At 40.2% G+C, this 22,406-nt stretch overlaps 1 protein-coding gene across 1 annotated transcript in view; it reads right to left on the bottom strand.

Annotated features, from left to right (window-relative positions):
* LOC148429375 (uncharacterized) overlaps positions 1–22,078 on the bottom strand; it is a 53,877-nt gene extending 31,799 nt beyond the window's left edge. The window contains exons 1-8 of the mRNA XM_088424724.1: positions 21,628–22,078; positions 18,486–18,544; positions 14,579–15,843; positions 11,961–12,014; positions 8,551–8,604; positions 6,480–6,533; positions 5,176–5,229; positions 379–423 (exon numbers count right to left, since the gene is read on the bottom strand). Coding sequence (XP_088280850.1) covers positions 379–423; positions 5,176–5,229; positions 6,480–6,533; positions 8,551–8,604; positions 11,961–12,014; positions 14,579–15,843; positions 18,486–18,544; positions 21,628–21,674 — 1,632 coding nt within the window. The 5' untranslated portion in view covers positions 21,675–22,078. The remainder of the gene's footprint in view (positions 1–378; positions 424–5,175; positions 5,230–6,479; positions 6,534–8,550; positions 8,605–11,960; positions 12,015–14,578; positions 15,844–18,485; positions 18,545–21,627) is intronic.
* Positions 22,079–22,406: the final 328 nt, after the last annotated feature.

Genomic DNA, 22,406 nt, shown 5'->3' on the forward strand with positions numbered 1-22,406 from the left:
GAAAAAATGAAATAATAAATAATCATTTGAATGGTGCAATCTAGCTCAGGTTTGATAAATCACATTACACATCCAAAGTAATATATTCACATATGCCCCTCTCACAACGCACCAAACGGCTCAGCATTTAATCACGTTTGGTAGATCCTGATGAGCTGATCAGTTTCCATATCTATTTGCAGGTGTAATCAAGTTTGCGACTGGTTGTTGCACAATTTAGAAAAGCAGGCCTCATGAGCACAGGAAGCTCACACGTCCTGATTTTTTTTTTTCTTTGTTACATGTGGTGCGTCTCCCACTTTGTACAATCTTTATGTATGTTTTAAATGTAAAAAATCGCATACACTGTTTATGTAACAACAACAAAAAAGTACTCACAGGTTCTCCAGGCAGACCCGCGGGGCCAGGATGACCTTTTTGCCCCTATTGACCAAGAAACAAATCAGTTAGAATTTGGTGAGAGTCTGACGATGTGTATGTGACCTACGCTCTTTGGAATCTCCCCAGTGTTGCTATTTCATGATAAAATGAGCAGAGCGCTGACAATGAAATATGCACTGATATGACTTAATAACCTTGGCTGAGCCAGCCGTCTGGGGTTGGCCCGCCTCTGAAACCAATAGGGTTCTCGCATCGAAGGCATTCCCATCATGATCAGTTTAAATTTGTTACTAGAATAGCACCGTTGTTCCAGATGTATTATATAGTTGCTTACATATATATATATATATATATATATATATATATATATATATATATATATATATATATATATATATATATATATATATATATATATATATATATATATATATATATATATATATATTTATAGTGTTTTGTTTGTTTGTTTGTTTTTGCCCCCCCCCCCCCCCCCCCCAGGAAAGACAAGCAGACAAAACAAAAAAAAAAAAAGATACATTCTTATTTTATTGCAATTACACTTCCCATGACAAAAACGAAGCCTGTCCCCTGGGGTCACCCCCCGGCATCACCTCGCGCCCCACTATTTGAGAAGCACTGCCCTAACCCCAAACTTCTTGGCCTTGCAACGCAAAACCATTGAAGAACATTTTGGATTATACTTCTGATAAAGAAAAAAAAAATCTGAAAACTCTGAATCAACATTTTAACATTCCATTCTGGTATCATTTGTTTCAAGACACTATTAATCTACAGATGCTAATACTCGTCTTAAGTTAGCGTCTCAACACTCTGTGAACGCAATAAACCAAAAATGTGTGGGGGTCAACTATTTCATCCAACATTCTTTGAACCAAGAATATTAAACACAAATGAACTGTTTCATGACTATTTTTTTTTTTTTTTTTTGCAAATGGCATACTTGTTGGCACATTTTGATTTTCAAGATTTTACCAAAATCTTATTTGATGACCTCAACAAATGGAGAAAAGTTCTCTCAGGAAAAATAAAAACACATTTGAAAAGATAAAACTTCATTAAAAACATTGCATATTATTCACTATTAAACACTCACTGTAAACTACTAAATTCAAAACAGTGAACAGTACCATACGGTATAGTAGGGCTGCCCACACTTTTTGGCCCCAAAATCGACTATTCCATGACCAAATCTGTCGCTCTTTGAAAAAATATTAGGGCACCCATGCACTACAATATATACAGTATAAGCCAATGTATCAGTATTTTGTCGACTGGCCTTACGGGCAATGCCATATTTTAACTTTAGTATTCTGAAAACTAATTGACGGTCGCATTTGTCCCCCGAGCCATAGTTTGGCCACCCTTGCCTTGCTAGTTATCGGCGCAATGTTTTTATTTGCGATACGCTTCGAAATTAAAATAAATGGCCCAAAAATCAAGAAAAGAATGACTCTTGTGAAGAAGCTAAACAACCAAAATGGAGATTAGTCAGCAGACTATAGTACACATAGAATAAGACTCTCAAAAAGGGCTTTGTTTGTCCTTTCAGCGAGTACACAGACCACATAACAAGGCCACAACAAGTAACAGTTTGTTCAGCAGGCACAGAAAAAAAATGTTTCCATGGCTTTTTCTTTCTTACGTTTCATAAGAATGTATTCCCTCTTGGTGAAGTTCCCACTTCCCATTTCACAGGGAAAGCGTACTCAGCAAATAACATTTGGGAGCATGTTATTTCACCACAAAGAAAGGAACATTAAGAGCTTCTTTTCCAGTGGTCTGCCATACTCATAGCTGGCAGGAGAAGGAAAAATCACAGAAGCCACAGAGCTGCGAAAACTCTACTCAAGTGTCACTACAGCACGGACTGTCTCCCAGGCAACCTTCACATTCTCTGGAGAGACTGAGGGGCTTTCTCTGGCACTGAAAAGGCCACTCAGCCAGAGATTAAAAAAAAAGAAAATCTACAAAAATATGTCAGGGAAACTGAGGTAGTCATCATTTTACAACGCCTTCCAAGTGATGAAGTTCAAGTGTCATTTGTGTTTTGTACAGAGTTTGGGGGATTTCCCCATTTGAAACTACAGCCTCACATCGTATTTGAGTAGTGCGATGGCATATGCAATAATGTGATTTGTACACAAACAAACACTTGATAAATATGCTACTCATATTTGATATTACAGAATATCCAGCCAAAACATTCATTGATTGTTCAGCCTTTCTAACAATAACAAAAATGCAAATTAGAGAAAATGTTATAAAACAAAACAAAAAAAAGAAAGACATAACTTGGCTGTGTGCTGTTCTGTAAAGGTGAAGTATACTCTGACTTACGAACACCACTGACGACAAAAACAAAAGCAAGATTGTTGCTAATTTGTTTGCACGTTCGTGCAATTAAGCATAAAACACTAATCTATGTAAATCTATACAAGTTGTTGAATGAGCCATATAAAGGGCAAGTAATGGAATTTTTGCTTCATTCGAATAAAAAGCGCTGAGTAAAGGTTTTTTTTTTTTCGTTTTAGGCTCCCGAGGCAAAAATACGACCCAGATGATTTGTAAAGGAGCTAGTTGATTGCAGCTGTGTGCGATGAGGTGTCTGATGGCCTTGAGGTGAGCCAAGGTGATTGCACCTATTTAATTCACTGGATGCAGAAGTGATTTTTAATATGCTATTTGCAGTTGAGGGATTATTGCGTGAAAAGGTTTAACCCAGATGTGTCCGGACTTGAGCCAGACTGTCAGACAACGCCCAGCGAGAGATTTCCATAAATGATCAGGAAGTAGATCAGAGTTTTCCCATGACTACATGTTCTATGACTCACGAGGAAAAAAAGATTTCACAGTCTGCATTATTTTATTGCATAACACATAGATGTAGATATCCACTTCTATGATTCATGTCATATGAGTGTATTTTTTTCCCCTAACCTTGCTGTGAAATTCTAATATTGATAAGGGATTTTTATCCCTCTAGAGAGCACATGCACATTTAAAAAGGAAACATTATTTTTCCTTCCACTGCTTTCTTGCAAATTTACACTAATTCAGTCATGAAACTGTGCATGTTATGGCACATCAAAGCAATTCTAATACAGTTTCCCCCATTTGCTGTAGATCTCAGAGGATACTCTTGCTCCACAAGTTTTGGGTGGGTTCCGCTAAGGAAAGCCGATACCGCCAGATGAATGTCAACAATTTTGGCATTCACAGTCTCAGTATGGTTCTCTTGCTGTTTCTAAGAATAATAAAAAAAAAAAAAAAACATCTGTGAAAAGTTTTAAATTCACATTATTTGTAGAGGACAATCATAATGTTCCACCTGGACCCAGTGGTGATCGACGAGGGACTCTTGGGGGTTTAAGGCAAAGGACACAGTTTTAACTTCTGATTAGAGGTAAGACAGAGACAATGGTAAAAGATTGGAAAAAAGATGCGAAAGATTTCGAAGTTACATTCTGAAAATCATTCGTCTTGTAAAATGGAATCTATCAAATCATTTGTAAGGCTTAATCTTTCGTATGAGTAAATTAATTAAGCTATTCAATCTGTTCGTTGGGCGAAGTTGTGAAGTATTCCTTACATTAATATCAAAACATTGCTGCAACCTTTATTAAATGTTATATTCCACCCACTGTCCCACCGTCCCTCCCTTAGCCATCTACATGATGTTTGAAATATTTGGTAGTACCTTTTTGTTTGCATGTGCGAGGATTTTTTTTCTAGGCTTGTGCTGTGCCCTCTTTTGGGGCATGGCTGAAAACTGTGTTTTTTTCCTCCTCCCTCACCCACATGTAAACTGTACTCGCTTTAAATCGGAGAGGCCCATGCCGTCTGTCTCCCCCTAATAGTCAATTATGTAGCTCTTTAAATCCGTAAAAAAAATAAGCATTGTCTATCTATCTATCTATCTATCTATCTATCTATCTATCTATCTATCTATCTATCTATCTATCTATCTATCTATCTATCTATCTATCTATCTATCTATCGTTTACAGTATGTTCCTGTTGTATGGCTGGATGCATCCTATCTATCTAAATAATTTACAGTATGCTCCTGTTGCATGGTTGAATGCTTCCAAACGTATGTTGTATATTGAGCAAAGGGGACCACAAGTATGCAAGTGCCTCAAAGCAGGTGCCAGTGTTTACAACTTCCTTTGCTTGCCATTTGGGAAACAAATCAATGGAAAACCTGTGGGAAAGGTTAGCACTGACAATTACTTGGGCTGTGCGATTCCAGAAAGCAGAATAGCAGGGTTTCAGCAAGAGGCCAAGGCTAAAATGCAGAGTAGAAGGTCTTGGGAAGAGTTCACTGCTCATCATAATCATCACAGTGATGGGTTGACATGAAGACTTACATGCATGAGCTAATGCGTGCAGGATGGCACTAAAAATGGCAGAGAACGTACGCTAATGTCACAGAGCCAAATACAATTTTAATAACACCAGCTTTACTCAGTGAGCTCGGAATCTGACTTGCAGATGTACAAACTACAGTAAATCCAGAACACAGGTGTGTTACTGGATGTCTGCATTACGTTCCAAGCAACAGTCTAACATCCAATTTTTGGCTCTGAAATATTCATTCCAGCTCAGGGCAAGGAGCAAGAGAAGGGAGAAGACTAGATATTCAGATGTCTTCTCAAAAGACACAATATCGCACATATGGCACTGAAACAAGTTACAGATGCCTTCCTGCTAGACTTAATTGTGTGCACAAAACATAAACAGGTTGTGAGGCAAAACAGATGCGTCTTACCTTTCGCCCATGTTGGCCAGGCGGTCCAGGTTGGCCTTTGACACCAGGCTCTCCCTGCAAGAAAAAAGTGGGTCACACATTCACAGTCAGCTTCTGTATCATCGCTCATTCTTTGTATAGGATAAAGAACGTATGCCTGTGCCTCCCACCCAAAGTAAGACAAAATCTTGCTCACGCATTTGAGACCCTAATTATGCCATGCACTATATGAAAAAAATATCAAAATGTTTCTCAATTTATCCCAAAGGTTTGTGAAAGTGCTGATTTACTAAGGTTTTTTTTACGTCATCATTTAGCTTCACTTTTGTCATTCTTGTCACAGGGAATGATCAAAGTGTAAAATTGTCAAAAATGTCACAGCTCAAAATATTTTCCCCCTTTGAAGACAAGGACATCCAACTCCATTGTGCTTCAACATTGAGAAGTAGACAGGGGGCGAAGTCACCGACGAACGTGTTTGCTAACATCCGCCATTGGCTGGTGCTTCCGCGTCTCCCAGCATGTTGTTTATGACAAAAAGCTATGAAAGGGACACCAACTGTTTCTGATCCAGATTGCTGGAACGTAGATTTGCTTCAGTCAGTGTTCTGTCTGTGTACTTTATTTTTAAAATAGTTTTTAAATCTTTGCTTTACAATCGTGCTCACTCATGGCGGGTGTTCTATCAGCGACTCGCCTTTTCGGGTAGTTGAAGCAAATTGTCTTTGGATGTCATCTTGCCCGTAAAATCTAAGTAGAGTCTGTTCCAGAGCACCCATCCACCTATAATGTTTCTCTCCTTCCATTATTTCAAAACATCAAACTGGCCACAGTGAAAACAAAGCGTAATGGCGGCTGCTGATACCTAAACAACACATGCCCAAGTTCAATCAACCAATCAGCGTTAGTTAGCACAACATGCCCCACTTGAGGTACGTACCCGAAGACACTAGTCGGAACTAGGCGCTTAGAAGGTTCCTGGTAAACGCTTGGGGAACCCTCCAGATCCGTAACGATTTTTGGTGTGATCGTAATAGCAAGGAATTGCATAAAATCTCAGCGGGAGCAAGTCCACAACGTGTTTAGCCACACTAGTAGCCGGCGAAGTGTGTTGTAGCTACCTGGTTGTGTTGTCTGTAACACCAAGTTTGCGCAACCTATCAGCCAATTTCTATACACGTGAACTTAGGGCATTGTGGAAATGCAAACCCACAAACTATGACCCACAAACTATGATTCAAAGTAACTTCTTTCAAGCATTGCATGTATCGGTTTGTTGAATGAAGCATCCAAGGGTTTGTTTTATCTTGGAAGGAGCTACATACTTTTTGTCCTTCCAAGGCTTGACCAGGAGATAGACCAGGATCACCTTTTTCTCCCTGTAAGACAAAAATGGAAGCATTTTATACATTGTCCTGCACTTTTGCTTCATCCCCAAAGTATTCCCTCACTCCCAAAGCCCAGAGACACTTTGTTTGCATTCACACTATCAACAAGTAATGAGATCATCCTTCTTGTTGGTTTATTTACACAAGCGTGTGGGCCATTTATGCCCTCCAGGAACTTGGTTTACACCAAGACAGCAAGGAGTGACTGCGGAACATTCTTCTCCCTTTTCAGGCAGTGGGACTATCCGGTGCATTCTGGGTCAGCGTGCGGTGTCTAATCGCACTAGCGAGAAGACAGCCTGCGCATTTCTATTACAAACGATCTTTGGGGAAAAACTGACATCACTTGTTTCGATAGAGAAAAAAATTCTTGCATTTAGTTAACTCATTTTAAAGGAGTACATGTGGCGTATTTGACCTGTCCAATCAAAGGTGGAACAAGTTGACACCAACACCGTATCACTTCCTTTACATGTTCATATCAGCCAAGACTTGGCCATGAAACGTCAGTGGGATTTTTCTCCAGCTTGATTGCTTAACAGTGCGGGTAGTGTTTCCCAAGCCAAGAGAAACAACATATTGTACATACATCATACCGTGTTTTATTCTTTCCATTGGCTCATGTAAAGATTCTAAATGCGGTGACTTCTTTTCAAACGCTCCATGCAATGGTTACCCTCCAGGCGTTATTTATCTCAATTTTCTTCTCCATGTCAAATGTAATGGTCAGACAGTTCACAGTGGTGAGTGACTGAACACCGTCTTGTCACAATTTATCATCATTACATCCAGATTAGATAACATACCCAAAACAAACCTCAGCTAGCGCATGATGTACTCTTCGGTTGCGGGGAAAGCGACCCGATTGCTCGTTGACTTATGGCGTGATGGTGAGCGTTGTTGACCACAGTGGCGTATGCGGTGGAAAACCAGTGTGTTTTAATAGATCTACCTGACAGAGACACCTCTCATTCCAGGAACGTTTAACATACACGAGCCCCCTGAGACATCAGCTTGACATATTTTTCTTAGCAAGCTGTTCTCTTAACAAATCAAAGATGGAACACATGCTGATGTCAAGCGATTGTAAATTAGTCTGGGCGCACTTGAAACTGCGAGAGTCACCCGAAATAAAACAAGAGGCTTCTTAAGAGGTAAGAAGAGTTATACAGTGTGTAGGATTTGACCTCACCAAGATGAAGTGGACTCAACAAGCAACATAAACAGTACATATGATCTAATACTTACCAAAAGTAGTCGTAGCTTCATGTCATTGTACGGCATCTTTTCGGTTCACATAGACAAAGGCTTTGCAGACTTTTAACTGAATTCAACTGATTTTGGAGTTCAGAATTATTCGGTAGGAAATTGATGTTCTAATCGTTTCTGTAATTCCGGTCTACTTATGAAGCCCTAATTAGTTACCCACCTATTGTGAAGCCATCAGCCCATTAAATGAGGCTTGGCTTTTGAACTTTTATGTTTAAGAATTAATGGTGATGACTGATGTGAGGTTCCCCAGGGTAGAAGTTCAAGTCCTCTACATTTTGTCACCAGACTGCCTTCACATGATGAGTGCATAATTATTGATGATAATACTTCACAAAATCATTTGTTGTGCTCCCAATTCTTTGCCAAATGTGCAGAAAAGTACTTACTCCTTACAATTGGTTTGAAATTCTTAAAGCCCATATCGCATTGAGGGGTGAACATTGGCAGTCTTGGAGAAGGTAGTAAATGCATGTTTATGTCATGGGTTCATCAGGGTTCATTCATTGTCACAAATATTCACCAAATGCCGCCAAACATTTGCCAACAGTTTTAATGATTGTTCTTGTACAAGTAGAACGAAATCTGACAAATTCAAGAGACCTTTACTGGCACTCATAGAGCTTCGTCCTACATCCGGATAAGGACTTGATTGCAATTGTTATTACCTGATGTTCTACCCACCCAATCTATACCATTTCTTTGTTCTGAGTTAAGTGTTGACTTATCGATGCCATACCTTCAACCCAGGCGGTCCGGGTCGTCCGGGGTTTCCATGTGGGCCAACAGGACCCTGAAAACAGAAAAGCTATTAGAAAAGGAACTTTCTGATGCTATATATCTTTTATGTGTATGTCTTGTATGTGTGTGTGTGGGTGTAAAAGATACATGGAGTCAGAAACTCTTCTTTTTTTACTATTGTATGACATGTATGTCAAAAATTGCATAATACATTATCTGTACAGTTAAAGGTTTTGTGATCAAGACTGGCTATTTCTATTATTGTTTCCATTATTTCCCATGTGAAAAATGTTTACAATAAATCAGAGGTCGTGTAGTATCCCAGAAGGGCCTTTTAAGTTCCACTATATGACTGCTTACACATGTGCATACATATTCTTCCCTTTCCAGCGGCTGTGTTGAGGTCCGGGGCACGGCCCCTGGGTCCTTTTGTTTGTGCGTGGGTGCTCTGCGGGCCCTCATGTGTCTCCTGCATGTCTCTCCTGCCTCCGCACGTAAGGTAGGTTATTTTCCTTTCTCCTGCACTTTTCCACTGGTAAACCGGGTTCCATGATGTGAAGGCCACTCATCCATCACATCATATCGCCCCCCTCCTCCAGTGGCTTTTTGCCACAAACTGTAGGCATGTGATTTAAAACCTGCACAGTTGTAATTCTTTGAGCAAATCAACGGCAACTGTTTTAACAAAAGAGATTCAGTCCAGGTGGGTAGAAGTGAAAATACATTTTACTGTCGATGGGATCGTAAATTCATGCAAACTACAAAGAGGGGCCGGTTGGAAAAATAAAGCACCATAAGGGATCCTAGTGTTCAAAAAGTGCTGAGAAGGCAAAACGTTACCATTAAAATATATTCAAAGGCATGAACAGGAAGCCACTGTATCTTCTGCTCGTTCTTTGACTTATTCAAGCCTTCGAGAGGATGTGAAGCGCTCTGCACTGGAGGTGAAAGAATAGGATCAGATTCCACCTGGGTGATCCTTTCTACATCTCTGTTTTTTATCTGACTTCACTTGTCTGCTTGTGGGGGAGAAGTCAAAGAAGTCAAAAGAACCTCCTGCCTCTTTTCCCCTCTCTCTCAAAAAAAAAAAGGCCCAGACCCTACTTCCCCCTTCCAGGCGCTGGACATATGGAGACACTTAACAGAAGCTCATCCACAGATTTTCTTCTTCTTTTGTTTTAGTGAATTCCCCCCTTTTTGCTCCAGATTAAAATGTATGGAAGTCATTATTGGCAGATAAGGAGCAGAGAAAGGGAGGTACAAATTGTCGTTTGTACAGCAGCCTCCTCAGATGACATTATCTCAAGCTGGCAATGGATAGACATTAAACACACAAACGCTCACACCTGACACCTTGAGACGGAGGGCTGTTGAAAGTTAAAATTGTAAGTACATTTACTATGTGTGCCAATTACTTTTTTTAGGAGACATTACTGTTTCCATGGAGCCTTAGGGCGCAATGGAGCCACTAAAACCTAGATCGGGCTTTTCCTCTGATTATTATAATTTATGTAAAATGTATAGCCTGCTATTTCCACAGATGAGTCAGTTACAAATTTGTTCTGGCTCTAAAACACCATATGTATACTTTATGACATGAATATTTTTCCATCATCAATCATGATCTTTCTGTAGAGATGTTCACTCAAACCCATTTAAGCCCGTTGGTAAATATGTTTCCTTTGCAGTGAGCCAATAGAACGAGACAATTACAAGTATTCAAGGCAAGCTATCAAAAGATATAAGTTAATTCAGTTCAGATAAACAACAAATCACCATTCATACCTGGTGTACTGATCTCAAACAAGACAATTCACTGCCTAGCGTGTTCCAAGGTACATTTTAAACGGTTCGTTTCGGTTTGATCAAAACTGAATTTCTGCTTGAAATCGGTTTTCATTATACCCCAAGTAAAGAAATATAATTGAATGCAATTGGAATGAAGTTATGTTGATGTGAAACTTGTGGCCATTCACAATTTGGATATGTAATTTAGCTTTGGTTTTGAAAAAGATAGGTGACCTTTTGTCTAAATCCTGAACAAAACCGTCGACATAGCAATGAATTTTCAAGCTTTTTCATTCTATTTAACATCATCCATCCATCCATCCATCCGTTCATTTTGTTTGCTGCACATCCTTCCGAGGGTCGCATAACAGTTTTCATTTGAATGAATGTGTCACTTGTGTAATGTATAAGCATTCTTTAATCATAGCAAATTTGAATTAAATTGACTTTTTTGTAACGTTGAGGTAATTGTTTCTATTGATCCCCATGTCTTTCTAATCAGGCAAACTAGCCGAGGAAATGTCTGCTGGTTCATGAATACGGTCAGTAATACACAGAGTGTCAGTGGCCTACATTTGTGTCACCAGTGCTGACTGATGAATGAACCTCAAAGTGGTTGGTGTGCAACTGCAAAGTCCTGCTGATCTCCACATAGGGTTTTAAATGCTTTAATATGATGGGGACAAAGACTTCTTTCTTTGCTGTTTTATGGGATTGGGCTGCACCAGCCGAGCTCCACTGAAGTCTCAGCACAGGACAAAGTCTCATGGGCAGGTGGTGTTCTTACGCCCCCTCATCCAATACCACAAGCAGGAATCAAAAGTCGCGCAACAGCTCTACAAAAAAACACCGCACAATCTTCTCTGGCAAAATGTGGTCATAATTCATTACTTGTTTGCCCATCAGTTTGGAAGTAGGCTGTGTACAGACAGCTGCTGCCATTTGATATTCTGGATGCCATGTGTACTTCCATTTTAACAACATAGTGAATCAAACCACAACAATAAATTCATTGTACCAACACTGCTCTCAGATCCCATGAGGAAACACTATGTTCTTCCTTGACCATTTTGACCTTGATGCAGGAAATCTCTCAGCATCCCCAGATATAACAGAGTACATACAAACACATGGAGGTTTCTGCCCACCACAATTCAATAAGTTCTTCCTTTGCCAACATGCACAAAATAAGTCACTTGGCTTGCCTGAACAACGCAGGGTCTGCGTACAAGTGAATTGAGGCAATACATACGGAAATTCAATGAGTTTATCCTTGGTACACGGGTTAGCCATAGACAAACGAGATCCCTCAGCATACCTGGACTTTTTAGAGAGTATATACAGCCTCATAAAGAAAATAATATACATGTTCTTCCGGTGAAACCCTTAGAAAAGGAAATTCCGCAGCCTACCCAGACATTATATAGAGTGCATATAGATCAGCCTGGGATCCAATGTCTGCTTTGATTATGACTATGGCACCAAATACAGTCTTTAATATGCTAATAATGTTGTACATTAATAACAAACGACCCTATAGAACAAAAATCACGTATTTTTGAATGGAATATTTCATCGTCAAAATCGTACGTGTGTGATTGACGGTCACCCTTCACTCACCCGTGGACCCCGCTTCCCCGGCTTTCCCGGCAATCCTGGGAGTCCTTGAAAGCCCTGGAAAGAGTGATGTCAAATTAGTTATAGTTCATCTTTATGAGTCTATAAATGTATAGTTAAAATGATGTAACAACAGGTGTATTCACGTTGGATTTTTAATGAATGCCACATAAGCTATTAACAGTTATTTAAATGCTATTAAGCACCAGAAGGTAAAACTGTAGCAGAGTGAAATACTGGCAGGCCAGAAAATTTCTTATTAAGGGTGCAAGTGACCCTTACAAAGCCAATATTCCTCAAGCAAGTAAAGCCACTTGTGACATATAGAACAAGCAAGGCAACTCACTTTAATGAAGGCCATTGGCCAGCTTTAAAACAATTTCATACATGGATTAGCAAGGCTTGGAAAGGTCAAAACTAATGAGGGATCCAAGGAACATGAGCTCGCTTGAGAAGTTAGCGGTGTTGGTTAGTTTCCCCATGGCCCCAGCAATAACAAGAGCAAGCTTCTCAGAAGGATAAAGTAGTTGTACAAAATGAAACACACATTACAAAAACTCTGAAATTGTGTTATTTAAAAGAAGAAGGTAGATATCATCAACACCTTTCTTCATTTTAGTCGCACTATGTGACATGCTCACTTCATGGACTTGACTTTTCACTCAAGGGATGAATCAAAGATGAGTTTGATGTGATCGTAAATTCATGTTCCATCACGAGTGACATCACTAAACTTAACTTAAATCATCTAAGTAATGGCATGTTTTACAAATGAGTTCACGATTGGAGATGTCCACATCCTGATTACATGGTCAGAAATCGGGCTTGATCACATAATTTCCAGCTGGTTGGAATCAAGAGGGAAAAAAAATCAGGGGGTAGGGGGTTCCACTCATTTTATTTTATTGTTATATATATATATATATATATATATATATATATATATATATATATATATATATATATATATATATATATATATATATATATATATATATATATTGGTGATGAAATCATGGTAAATATGTTATGTTGTCTTACATGTCACTGGTTCTTTTTTTTAACTATTTATGAAGGGTGAAGTTTGGGGTACGTATACCCACTTCTCAAAGGATAACTACACCACTGGTTTTAATTATATTAAATATTGAAAAACCAACAGAAATGAATTATAGCCTCGTCCTGCTACTTCATCAAGAATAGTGAAAAAAAATGTAGAATTTGTGGAAAAGTTGAAACTCAGTATTGACATAACACATCTACATTATTTTCTTTTTGTTAAATTTACAACTGTAGTAATTGAAACCGTGGACTTGCGGGACTAATTGGACAGTTACCATGGAAATCTGTGTAAACTACCTAAAAGCAGGCATCATCGAGTTACATAGTCATGCGATGTATCAGGAAGATGACCTTCACCACCTAAGTGATTGGCAGCAAGTTCTGCTGTCATAGAAATAGTCTGAGTGGCTCACAGAGCTGTGGTTTCCTTCACCACCACAGCAGGAAAGATTTATTTCAAACCTTTTTTTGGTTGGATCAAACATGTGCTAATGCATGGAAGTTCTCTGCAACAATGGAAAATGTGTGTAATCATTTTGTGTTTAGCAGAGAGTTAGCGAACAAGACTGCAATGAACGTCATGACAAAAGGAAAAATGCTGACACAGCTAAGTCCAATACTATTGCTTAATATCAAATCTATGGCTAAATAATGTTCACAGAAGGTGTGCACCAGAGGCTACGTCAATGCACAACATACTATAATGTTAAAGCTAGTTGAGTAATGAATCAGGGTGGCACCCAAGAACTAAAAATACACAGGCTATTTTGGGGTGTAAAATCAACACAAAAACATCCCGATTCTTTTTGTGTGTGTACTTGGCCTGAGGCATAGCCCATCTTTTGCACTAAAACAGATCCTATAGGCACTATAAGCAGCATAAAAAGTGGAAAGATGGATCAACTCGTATCTGTACACATTTATTTCACCATATAAAAGCTCAGGTTTTTCTGTTCAAAATTCAACTTCTTGGTATTTCTGGAGTGCACCAACTGGCATACTTAAAGCAATGCCGCCAGTGTGCTTAAAGCAGATTCTCCCTAGGCAGCCTAAATGAAAAAAGTGAGTTGTTTTTTTCAGTTGAACTAGTTAATTGTGTCTCCATTGTAATTGTAGCATTTCATCATGCAGTCAATCAGAGGAATTTAACACTTCGGCGCCAGGTACAAACATAAGGACAGACCAAGACTGTGTATAAGACTGTCTATTTCTAGCACAGCTAACATGGAGATTTGCTCTGGTTTGAAAACTTTAGATATAATGAAAAAAACTGATGTCAAGGAAATCAAAAGTTATAATTTGGACAGGTTTACAAATCCTCAAACCCTAGAGACATATTTCATATCCACGTCAGCAGAATTACGGCCAGGAAGTCAGTCTTGCATGCGAATGAGAAACAAAGTCATATTAGGGATTAGCCCACATGCATATGGCAGCCAAGAGTTATGAAATGCGATAATTAATCATAATCATTTGTAAAATAAACATTATGATGACAGAACTGTACCAGGAACTATTGCACAAAGGTTTGAAATCAATATATACTTGGTTACACTCACCGGAGGTCCTGGTTCCCCTTTAAGACCAGGTGGTCCTGCCAAAAGTGAGATGAGGGTCGGGTCCAGGTCAAATGTTTGAAGGTCATCTACGGCTGCTGGAGTGACAGGAATAACTGGCGTAGTTTTGACATCTTGCACACTGGTTACTTGGGGATCAGGGTTTGTTGAAGTAACTGTCTGTAGTTGCCCATTTTGGACAAAGTAGGATCTTGAGGAAGATGCTTGTGCGGGCTCAGTCGTGGTCAGACGTTGGGTCCCCGGTAGTCTCGTAGAGGTTGGTAAATCCATGGATGCTTGCCCAACAAGGGAGTGGCCCGATATTTGCTTTGTGTCTGCACCTGTTTTCAAAGGTAATTCCTGCGTTGGTGGTGTGGGAGTGGTCCAGAGAGATGTGGTCGCGGCTTGAGTGGCTCTCTCCAACCCTGGACGGTCCACTTGACTGATAGCAACAGCAGGTTTAGGAGTCCAATACAAAGACGTGCCATTCCCAATTGGCAAACGATCACTTGGACCAAAAATGGATCCCTCAGCTGAGAAGGAAATGGATTCTGGTGTGTTTTGCGATAAGTCTGTCAATGCCAGTGCTGTTGTATGAGTTATGTTTGGATCTATAGGAATTAGAGGTAAAAGCGGTGCGAAGACAGACCGGTACGTGTCAGCTTCTCTGCAATGTTTTTTAATGTAATCACAATAGTGATGAGCTGCCTCTGCTGATGGATAGATGTCAAACTGGCAGAGGGCGCCTTCAAACGGCACCGCATTGTGGTTCGTTTTCCCGAGTAGAAACGAGCCCTCCATATCAAGAGTTTCTACTTTATTGTCTTGAAAATCCGCATAGAGGCTTTTGTTCCCACAAGATGTGTGCAGGGACGCCCGATGGCCTCTGACTTCGAAGGCCAGACTGTGCCACCGGCCATCGTGAACGTCATAGTCGAATGCGACAGAGTTTCTGTGGCCCGCGTAAACAAGCACCTTACCCGGTATGAACTGCACACCGAGCTGCACTTTTCCTCTCTTGGACACAACGGAGAATAGAAAGGCACTGTTGATGCGGTGAACAGACAGACTGAGAATCAAGGAGAGATTGGTGGTGGCGTAGGAAGCTGGGATGACGGTGTGCAGAGGCACCTGGATGCGCGCCCCCGGGGTGAGAATAACACCTGACTTGAAGGGGATGACTCCGTTCGGGACGGATCGAGCGCTCCAAGATGTCGACCCGCCTGCCCTTTGCCCAGAGAGATGCAGCTGCTGTAGAATATCTACATCTTCAAAACACACAGAGAGGAGGTCAGTGACTTCACACCAGAGATATCAAAGTGAAAAACCGAAAGGGGAGAACCGTTTTTTTGTTGTTACGTGCACTGAATTCATTCAGGACTCAAAAACAGAAAACATTTTGAATTTAGAGCAATGCAGACAACTTTATAAATTGCGGTGGGTTGTTCATTTGGATCATCAGTGTCCAGCAACTGAGTTTCATTAACAAAAATAGATGTCAGCAGATACTAAAAGTCACACTGCATCTAACCAAGACAAAAAAAAAAAATGTTCTCTATCTGTAATGTTTTTTTCTTCTTACCGGGTTGTTTTTTGGGTAAAAGCATTTCACTTCAGTCTAAATGTTCTTTAAGAATATGTATCGTTTATAGCCAAGACAGGCTCTCAAGAAACTGTATCCTGCATGGTTTCAAGGATTTTCCCTGCATTTTAGCTTATTCAAATTAATAGCTTATCAGCAAGTTATGAAAGGAGCTTCATAAAGATCCTGATCATTTGAATGAGGAGACTTGAAGAGATACCTGCCCTCAAGGACTGGAGTTTGACGCGTTATGGGCATTTATGAGTTAAAAGCTATTTGACCTTTTTTTTTAAACTTTATACTGCATATTTTTTTAAGATACTGTATTTGTACGTCTTACAGCCCATTAAGAAACACAAATCAGTACAGCAAATAAGTGGAATTTTATTCCCCACTTTCAAGTGGACATCCATACATAATGTGCACCTGAATCTTAAGCGCAATGCTGATTTTTGATAAAATGATTGGATTTTAGGTGTGCCTTAAAGCCCAGAAAATATTGTAGAGCCATTAATGCTAGAGTATGGTGCTTTCTGACATATTTCGGACTTAAATAGCAATGTGGTTTACTTTGCTGTCGTAAAAATGGAACTCGGTCGTAAAGAGACAAACCTCTACACTCTGTATGACCTCAACCATTCAACTGTAATGTCATTTGTGCAGTAAAATTCTTTCCTATGCATCATTATAAACAGCACACTTTTCAGTTTCACAAACATCATAAGTGGACAAATGAAACAGCCACGAGCCAAATGGATACATGAGATTTCCTGTGCAGGGCTACAAATCAGATCCATTTGTAGTTTTCACATTAGCTCCCATTAAAACCATCACTTAAAATGAAGGCTGAGCAGGTCCCCAGTGAGGACAGCAGTGATATTTTAGGAGATGCATTAGTGTAGCAATAAATAAAGATGACAGGCGCAAAAAGAATCTCATGAAGAGTGCGGACAATTTTAAGACTTTACTCTCATGAGAAGGAGATATGGGTCATGTTGACATACGGTATTTGAGCATTTTATTACACTGCATTCTGCTACCAAGCATTATGGAATTTGATCAAATTCATATTTCATCATCTAGAGACATGTTGAGTAAATTACTTTGTTGAGTCCCAACTGAATGATTCCCTCGTGAATTTCATTTCCAGTGTCTCAATATTCACTTGTAAAATCAAGCAAGAATTTCAAGGCTTATTTGTTATAAATACTGGGGGAAATTAAGTCAACCCATGATTTCTTAACTGCTAGGCATCATAATTGGAAAAGCTGAAAATCTTATTTTCATTTCAAAGCCGAAGCATCGATCACTACTGTATTCAAGAGACTTAAAAAGAAAAAAAAATTTGGAGAGTCTCTACCATGGAACTTGCAGCCTCTGGTGCGGCGCAGTCAAACAAAGGCGCTGTGTTTAGCTTCAAGAGGTCGGAAAATCATCCAGGGCCAATCAGCTCATCTTGGATACTGTATGCTAATCCACTCAGTATGTGCGGTGGCGAAACTCCCAGCTTATTATAAAGATCTAAAATATGCATTGGTTTTCTCTTCGGAAAATGCAAGGGGAAAGCTGCTTTAAAAAATACATTAAGACCTGAGCAAATGAGAAGTACATGTAGGCGCAAGCGGAGCAAGGAAAACCCTGCACAGTCCCTGTGATTAGACAGCAGGTGGGTCAGTTTCCCTTACAAAGAATCACACCCGCATTAAAAATGCATCTTCTAAAAGAAACTGAGAAGAAAAAGAGTCTTGCATATTTCTGGCAAATTTTATTTGTTAATATTCAAGTAAATTAGGTCTTTTATCTGACGATTCCTGAACTCTTCTCAAAGCATCGCCTGCATACTAAGGAAGGGAAGGAAGCAGACTCCCTGAGGCTTCCTCCCACCTCCTGCTGAAGCACAAGAAATGGAAATGTCTGCAAAAACCAGGCAACAATCCAATTTTACTAAAACGATTGACTCTTATGGTCTTGTAGCCCTTGCCTTACAATTATAATGTGTATTAATATTTTAACCTCGGCTGTCTAATTTATACTGCGGTGAATTTTTGATATACATTTTACTGCTATAGACGCTAGATGATTAACAAAGCTGAGTGGAATGGTGGCAGGCCGGTTGGCACATCCACCTCACATGCGGGATATTATTTACTTCCACATTCACACCGTCATTTAGTGGAAATGGAACCAGGGTGCCTGAACCGTAAATTGTTTAATCTTTTGTGCTGAAATAAAGTAGTAGCTGATGATGTTTTGCCGCCACATCAGTCTGGTTGTTCATATTCAAAAGCAAAATCAAACCACACTTGCGTTTGTTCAGGAAACACTCACTTTGGGCCAGTGTGAGAGAGCAGGTACAACAGAGAATAGTCCAAAGAATCAGGACTCTCCTAGGACACATAAAAAAAACAGATGTTAATACAGAACATCCATTCATTTAGGTCTAGGCGACGGACAGTCTGCAGTCTTCAATGTATCAATTACGCATGTTTTGTAGCGGTGGAAGGAAGGTAGAATCCTAGCAAGAGATTCTGCAGAAACTTCATCCTGTAAGGTCTGATCTGACACAGTTTCAAACTCATAATGCATTTGCTCTGAGGCAATGGTACCGGTCGTTATAGTTAAGTCTTAATAGTTCAAGTCAAGTTTAATTATGCAAGTTTAGCCTTTAATCACAAAATAGTCTCAGAGGGCTTCACAAGTGAAAGAGTCACAGAGAACATCATAAATTCATAACGACATCCCCCGAACCAAGCTGCCAAAAAGGCAAGGAAAAACTCAGAACCCCATCTGGAGAAAAATAAGAAACCTTGAGTAGCTGTAAATTGCATAGCGGCGCATTAATCAAATGTGATTGTGATTGACTGATGACTGGGCCAGAATGTCATCTGCCCAATGTCCCCCAGGATAGGCTCCATCCCTCAACAGAATTACTTCTCCAGAAAATTGATGATGGTTTATCGAATGCTCTCCTCAGCTTTTCAATATTCTAAGTCATTGATTCTCAAATGGGGGTATTAGTACCTCTGGGCGTACTTGAAGGAAGTTCAGGGGGTACTCGAGAGTTTAAAAAAAATAAACAAACATGCAAAAATCCTTTCAAAATAATTATTGAAGTTCTTAGTCCACCTCTCGTTACCTGTCAAGTTAATCATTTATTTTTTGTGAACACACCTCTTCTATGATCCCAAAAGAGGAAGCTTTGGGTTGAATATTTTTCTGTGCACAAATATTTAATTATAATTATTTATTTTTGAGAACAGGTATGACACTTTATGTTGATTATTTTTGTGGACAACTACTATAACTCCAAAACGGGATGCTTTATGTTGAATATTTTTCTGTGGACATCCATCCAGGCGTGCCCCCCTTGAGGCTTGGTAAACTTACAACATCTGGTATTCTCAGTTGATCTCCCATGCGACTGCTAGTCAGTCAGACCCTGTTTGGTGATATCAATCTAATCACCAAAAGACTTGGCCAGAGCACCATGTGGTATCGTAGTTAAAGTTTCTCATTTTCACCCATATGGCCTCTGTTTGACTCCCAAAATGGGATTCTACCTTGGGTGGCGGTGGCCTGTGACAAGAGGATTGTGGCTTCACAGTTTTTGTGGAGTGAAAATTCTTTTTGTGGGTATTTTTTTTGTATGGACACTTACAGGGGTGTAGCAACCCTTCTCTCTTCTTGGCCACTTTTCCAGCTCACTTAGGGAATCATTAGGCAACCCTTACCAGGAGACATAGTTTCTCCAGCGTGTCCTGGGTCTCCTCCAGGAGTCACCTTAACTGGATGCCCATGCTACCTCATCTGACCTCTCTACAGTATGTGAAGCACCATCAGTTCACCCACTTGTGTTTAGTGACATTGTCGTTTCAGTCACTGAATATACAGCATCATGGTGAAAGGGTGCTATACATTACAAGTAAGTTGTACTTTTGGCCTAACCTATAGTAGGCCATGAACATGTGGGTCCTGAACCGCATAGTAGGTCATGAACCGTGAGTCCACCATCCACCGTGAGTCAAGTCCACAAACAAAGAACGATGTATTCCAATTCTCTGGCTGTGTTCACACTTGACTGGTTAGCTCTTCAATGCAATTCTTTTGAATGCTATCACTCAAATCCCATGTGCGCACCAAACAACCGGAGCGTAACCACTTGAAGGTGTGGGATGGATTCTGGGAGTAGATCTGGTTCATCCAAATGAAGTTCTTTTCAAAAACGAAATACACAGACCAGCTGTAAAATAAAAACAAAAAAACATGGGGGATTCCTGAACATTCAAGCATCAGAATAGCCAGTTCCTTATGGACCATCTCCACCCTTGTCAAGAACAGAGGATCTTCTGCTCTTTTTTACAAATACAAGCTCTTGGTTACAGTGGGCAGAAGTTTCAAAAACACTGTTCTACGGGTGTTCTAAGAAAACCACTTTTTGATAGAGTAAATGCCTTGATAACACAATGATCTGCATGAATGAAAAAAAAATGGCACTCATGTGCTTTGCATGGGCCATTTTTTAGTTCAGTATAACAGACGCCAATGTTAATTGAACAGGTTGTTGGTTTTTATTCCAGCCTGCTGAGTTTGAGAGAGAACTGATTTCATGGAGACTGCATTAAATACAGTTATGTCAGCCACGACACTACGACACCTGTATTAATCAATTTTCCAGCATAGTCTGGGCAAGAGAATTCATTTTTTAAAAGCTGAACACAAACATTTTGCTTATTCCAGTCAGTTTACCCTCTTCGACAGACGCCAAATTCCAAATTAACTTTTGTAATTTAATCATCTTTTACTACTTGTATTATAAGACCAAACAGTAGTATGCTGTTTCGTTAAATTATTTCTCATGTTAGGTGATAACGGCAGTGTTGGCTTCACACAGATTTTTTTTTTACACTCCTTTAGCTGATAATGCGGTTGTGTGCGGCTAGCTTATGGGGCTTGTAACACAGGAAATTTATTACAGTTGTGGTTTTTCCCAGAGAGCTGCTGCAAACCAGCGGTCAAACCACTCAAATGATATTAAATCTGTTTCAGCACACACACATTCTCTTAGATATTAAAACAAAAAGTGGGTGTGCACTCCACTCACACTGTATGTACAGTAGTTTACACTACCGATGAGGGGATATGATGCAACTCTGCTTTTTGTCTCTTCCCTCCCACTTTTGGGGGATGTGGGGGGCAACCAATAAACACAAGATGATGCACAGCGTGGGAGGAGAAATGAGGAGGACTTGTCCCCTCCTCTCATACATCTTTTTTTTTAAGCACAAAATCCAAGTTCACTTATCAGAACGGGACTTCAAAAAGTGCCATGCAAACGTGACGTTTGGCGTTTATGTGAGGAATTGGTGCAGTTCCACGTGCTTAATTCATAACATGTAAAACTAATAGAGGTTTAGGTTGATTTTGTTTCATGCGAGCAGAAATAAGATGCAAAAGTAAGACAGCGACTCACCCCCCGGCTCCTCTGAGTTCGGAGTGCGGGGCATTGTCCGGCTCCATAGCGGTTACTTCATTCTTTCTTGGGGGGCTTCGCTCCTGTCCGGATGAGGCAGAAGAGCTCTTTCCATCCCGGGCTTGCAACTGTTTGTTTTGATTTGTTTTTAAGAACGAATAGAAGTTGCCATGATAAACGTAGTCTTCCACCTGCGTCTGCCCAAATCCTCTCCGTGCGCCTTTTTGGATCACGTTCACGCCGCTATTGCGCGCGTCTGTGTCTTGTGAGCGTGCAGACTTCCCGAAAATGAAAGTTTCTTGTGTGAGTAAGGGGGAGAGGAGAAAGGGGGGTGCGGGGGGAATGCCTCCCTCTGTCGCGTTGTGGAGCTGCAGCAGGGACTTGAAGGTGTGTCTTCACAAATACAGGCTGTGTGCAGCCCCCTCGAACTGCTGCTGGGGGGCTTTGTTGCTGAGCTCCTCTTGCATGTGTGACAGGAGGTTTACACTTTGGGTCCTCCCGAGTTCCTAACAAGGATTTAAAGGGTAGTGGGAAATGAATCAAAGCCCCTATAGACCATCTCGTCTGGTGGCACGTCAAGCTAAAATGATGTTCAAACCTTATGTCATTCGGTGATGGATATGTTGATCCTTTATCATTTTTTACACTGTAAAAAATGGTTAAGGGATGCTAAATTTGTTCAGCCATGCCCCCCCCCCCCCCCCCCCCCACACACACACACAAAACCGAGAAAATTAATCAACTTGAAAGGAATAACATATGATTCGTCAATAACATCA

Source organism: Hippichthys cyanospilos, chromosome 1 (assembly GCF_059441005.1).
Source record: "Hippichthys cyanospilos isolate Australia breed blue-spotted pipefish chromosome 1, RoL_Hcya_1.0, whole genome shotgun sequence".
NCBI lineage: Eukaryota > Metazoa > Chordata > Actinopteri > Syngnathiformes > Syngnathidae > Hippichthys > Hippichthys cyanospilos.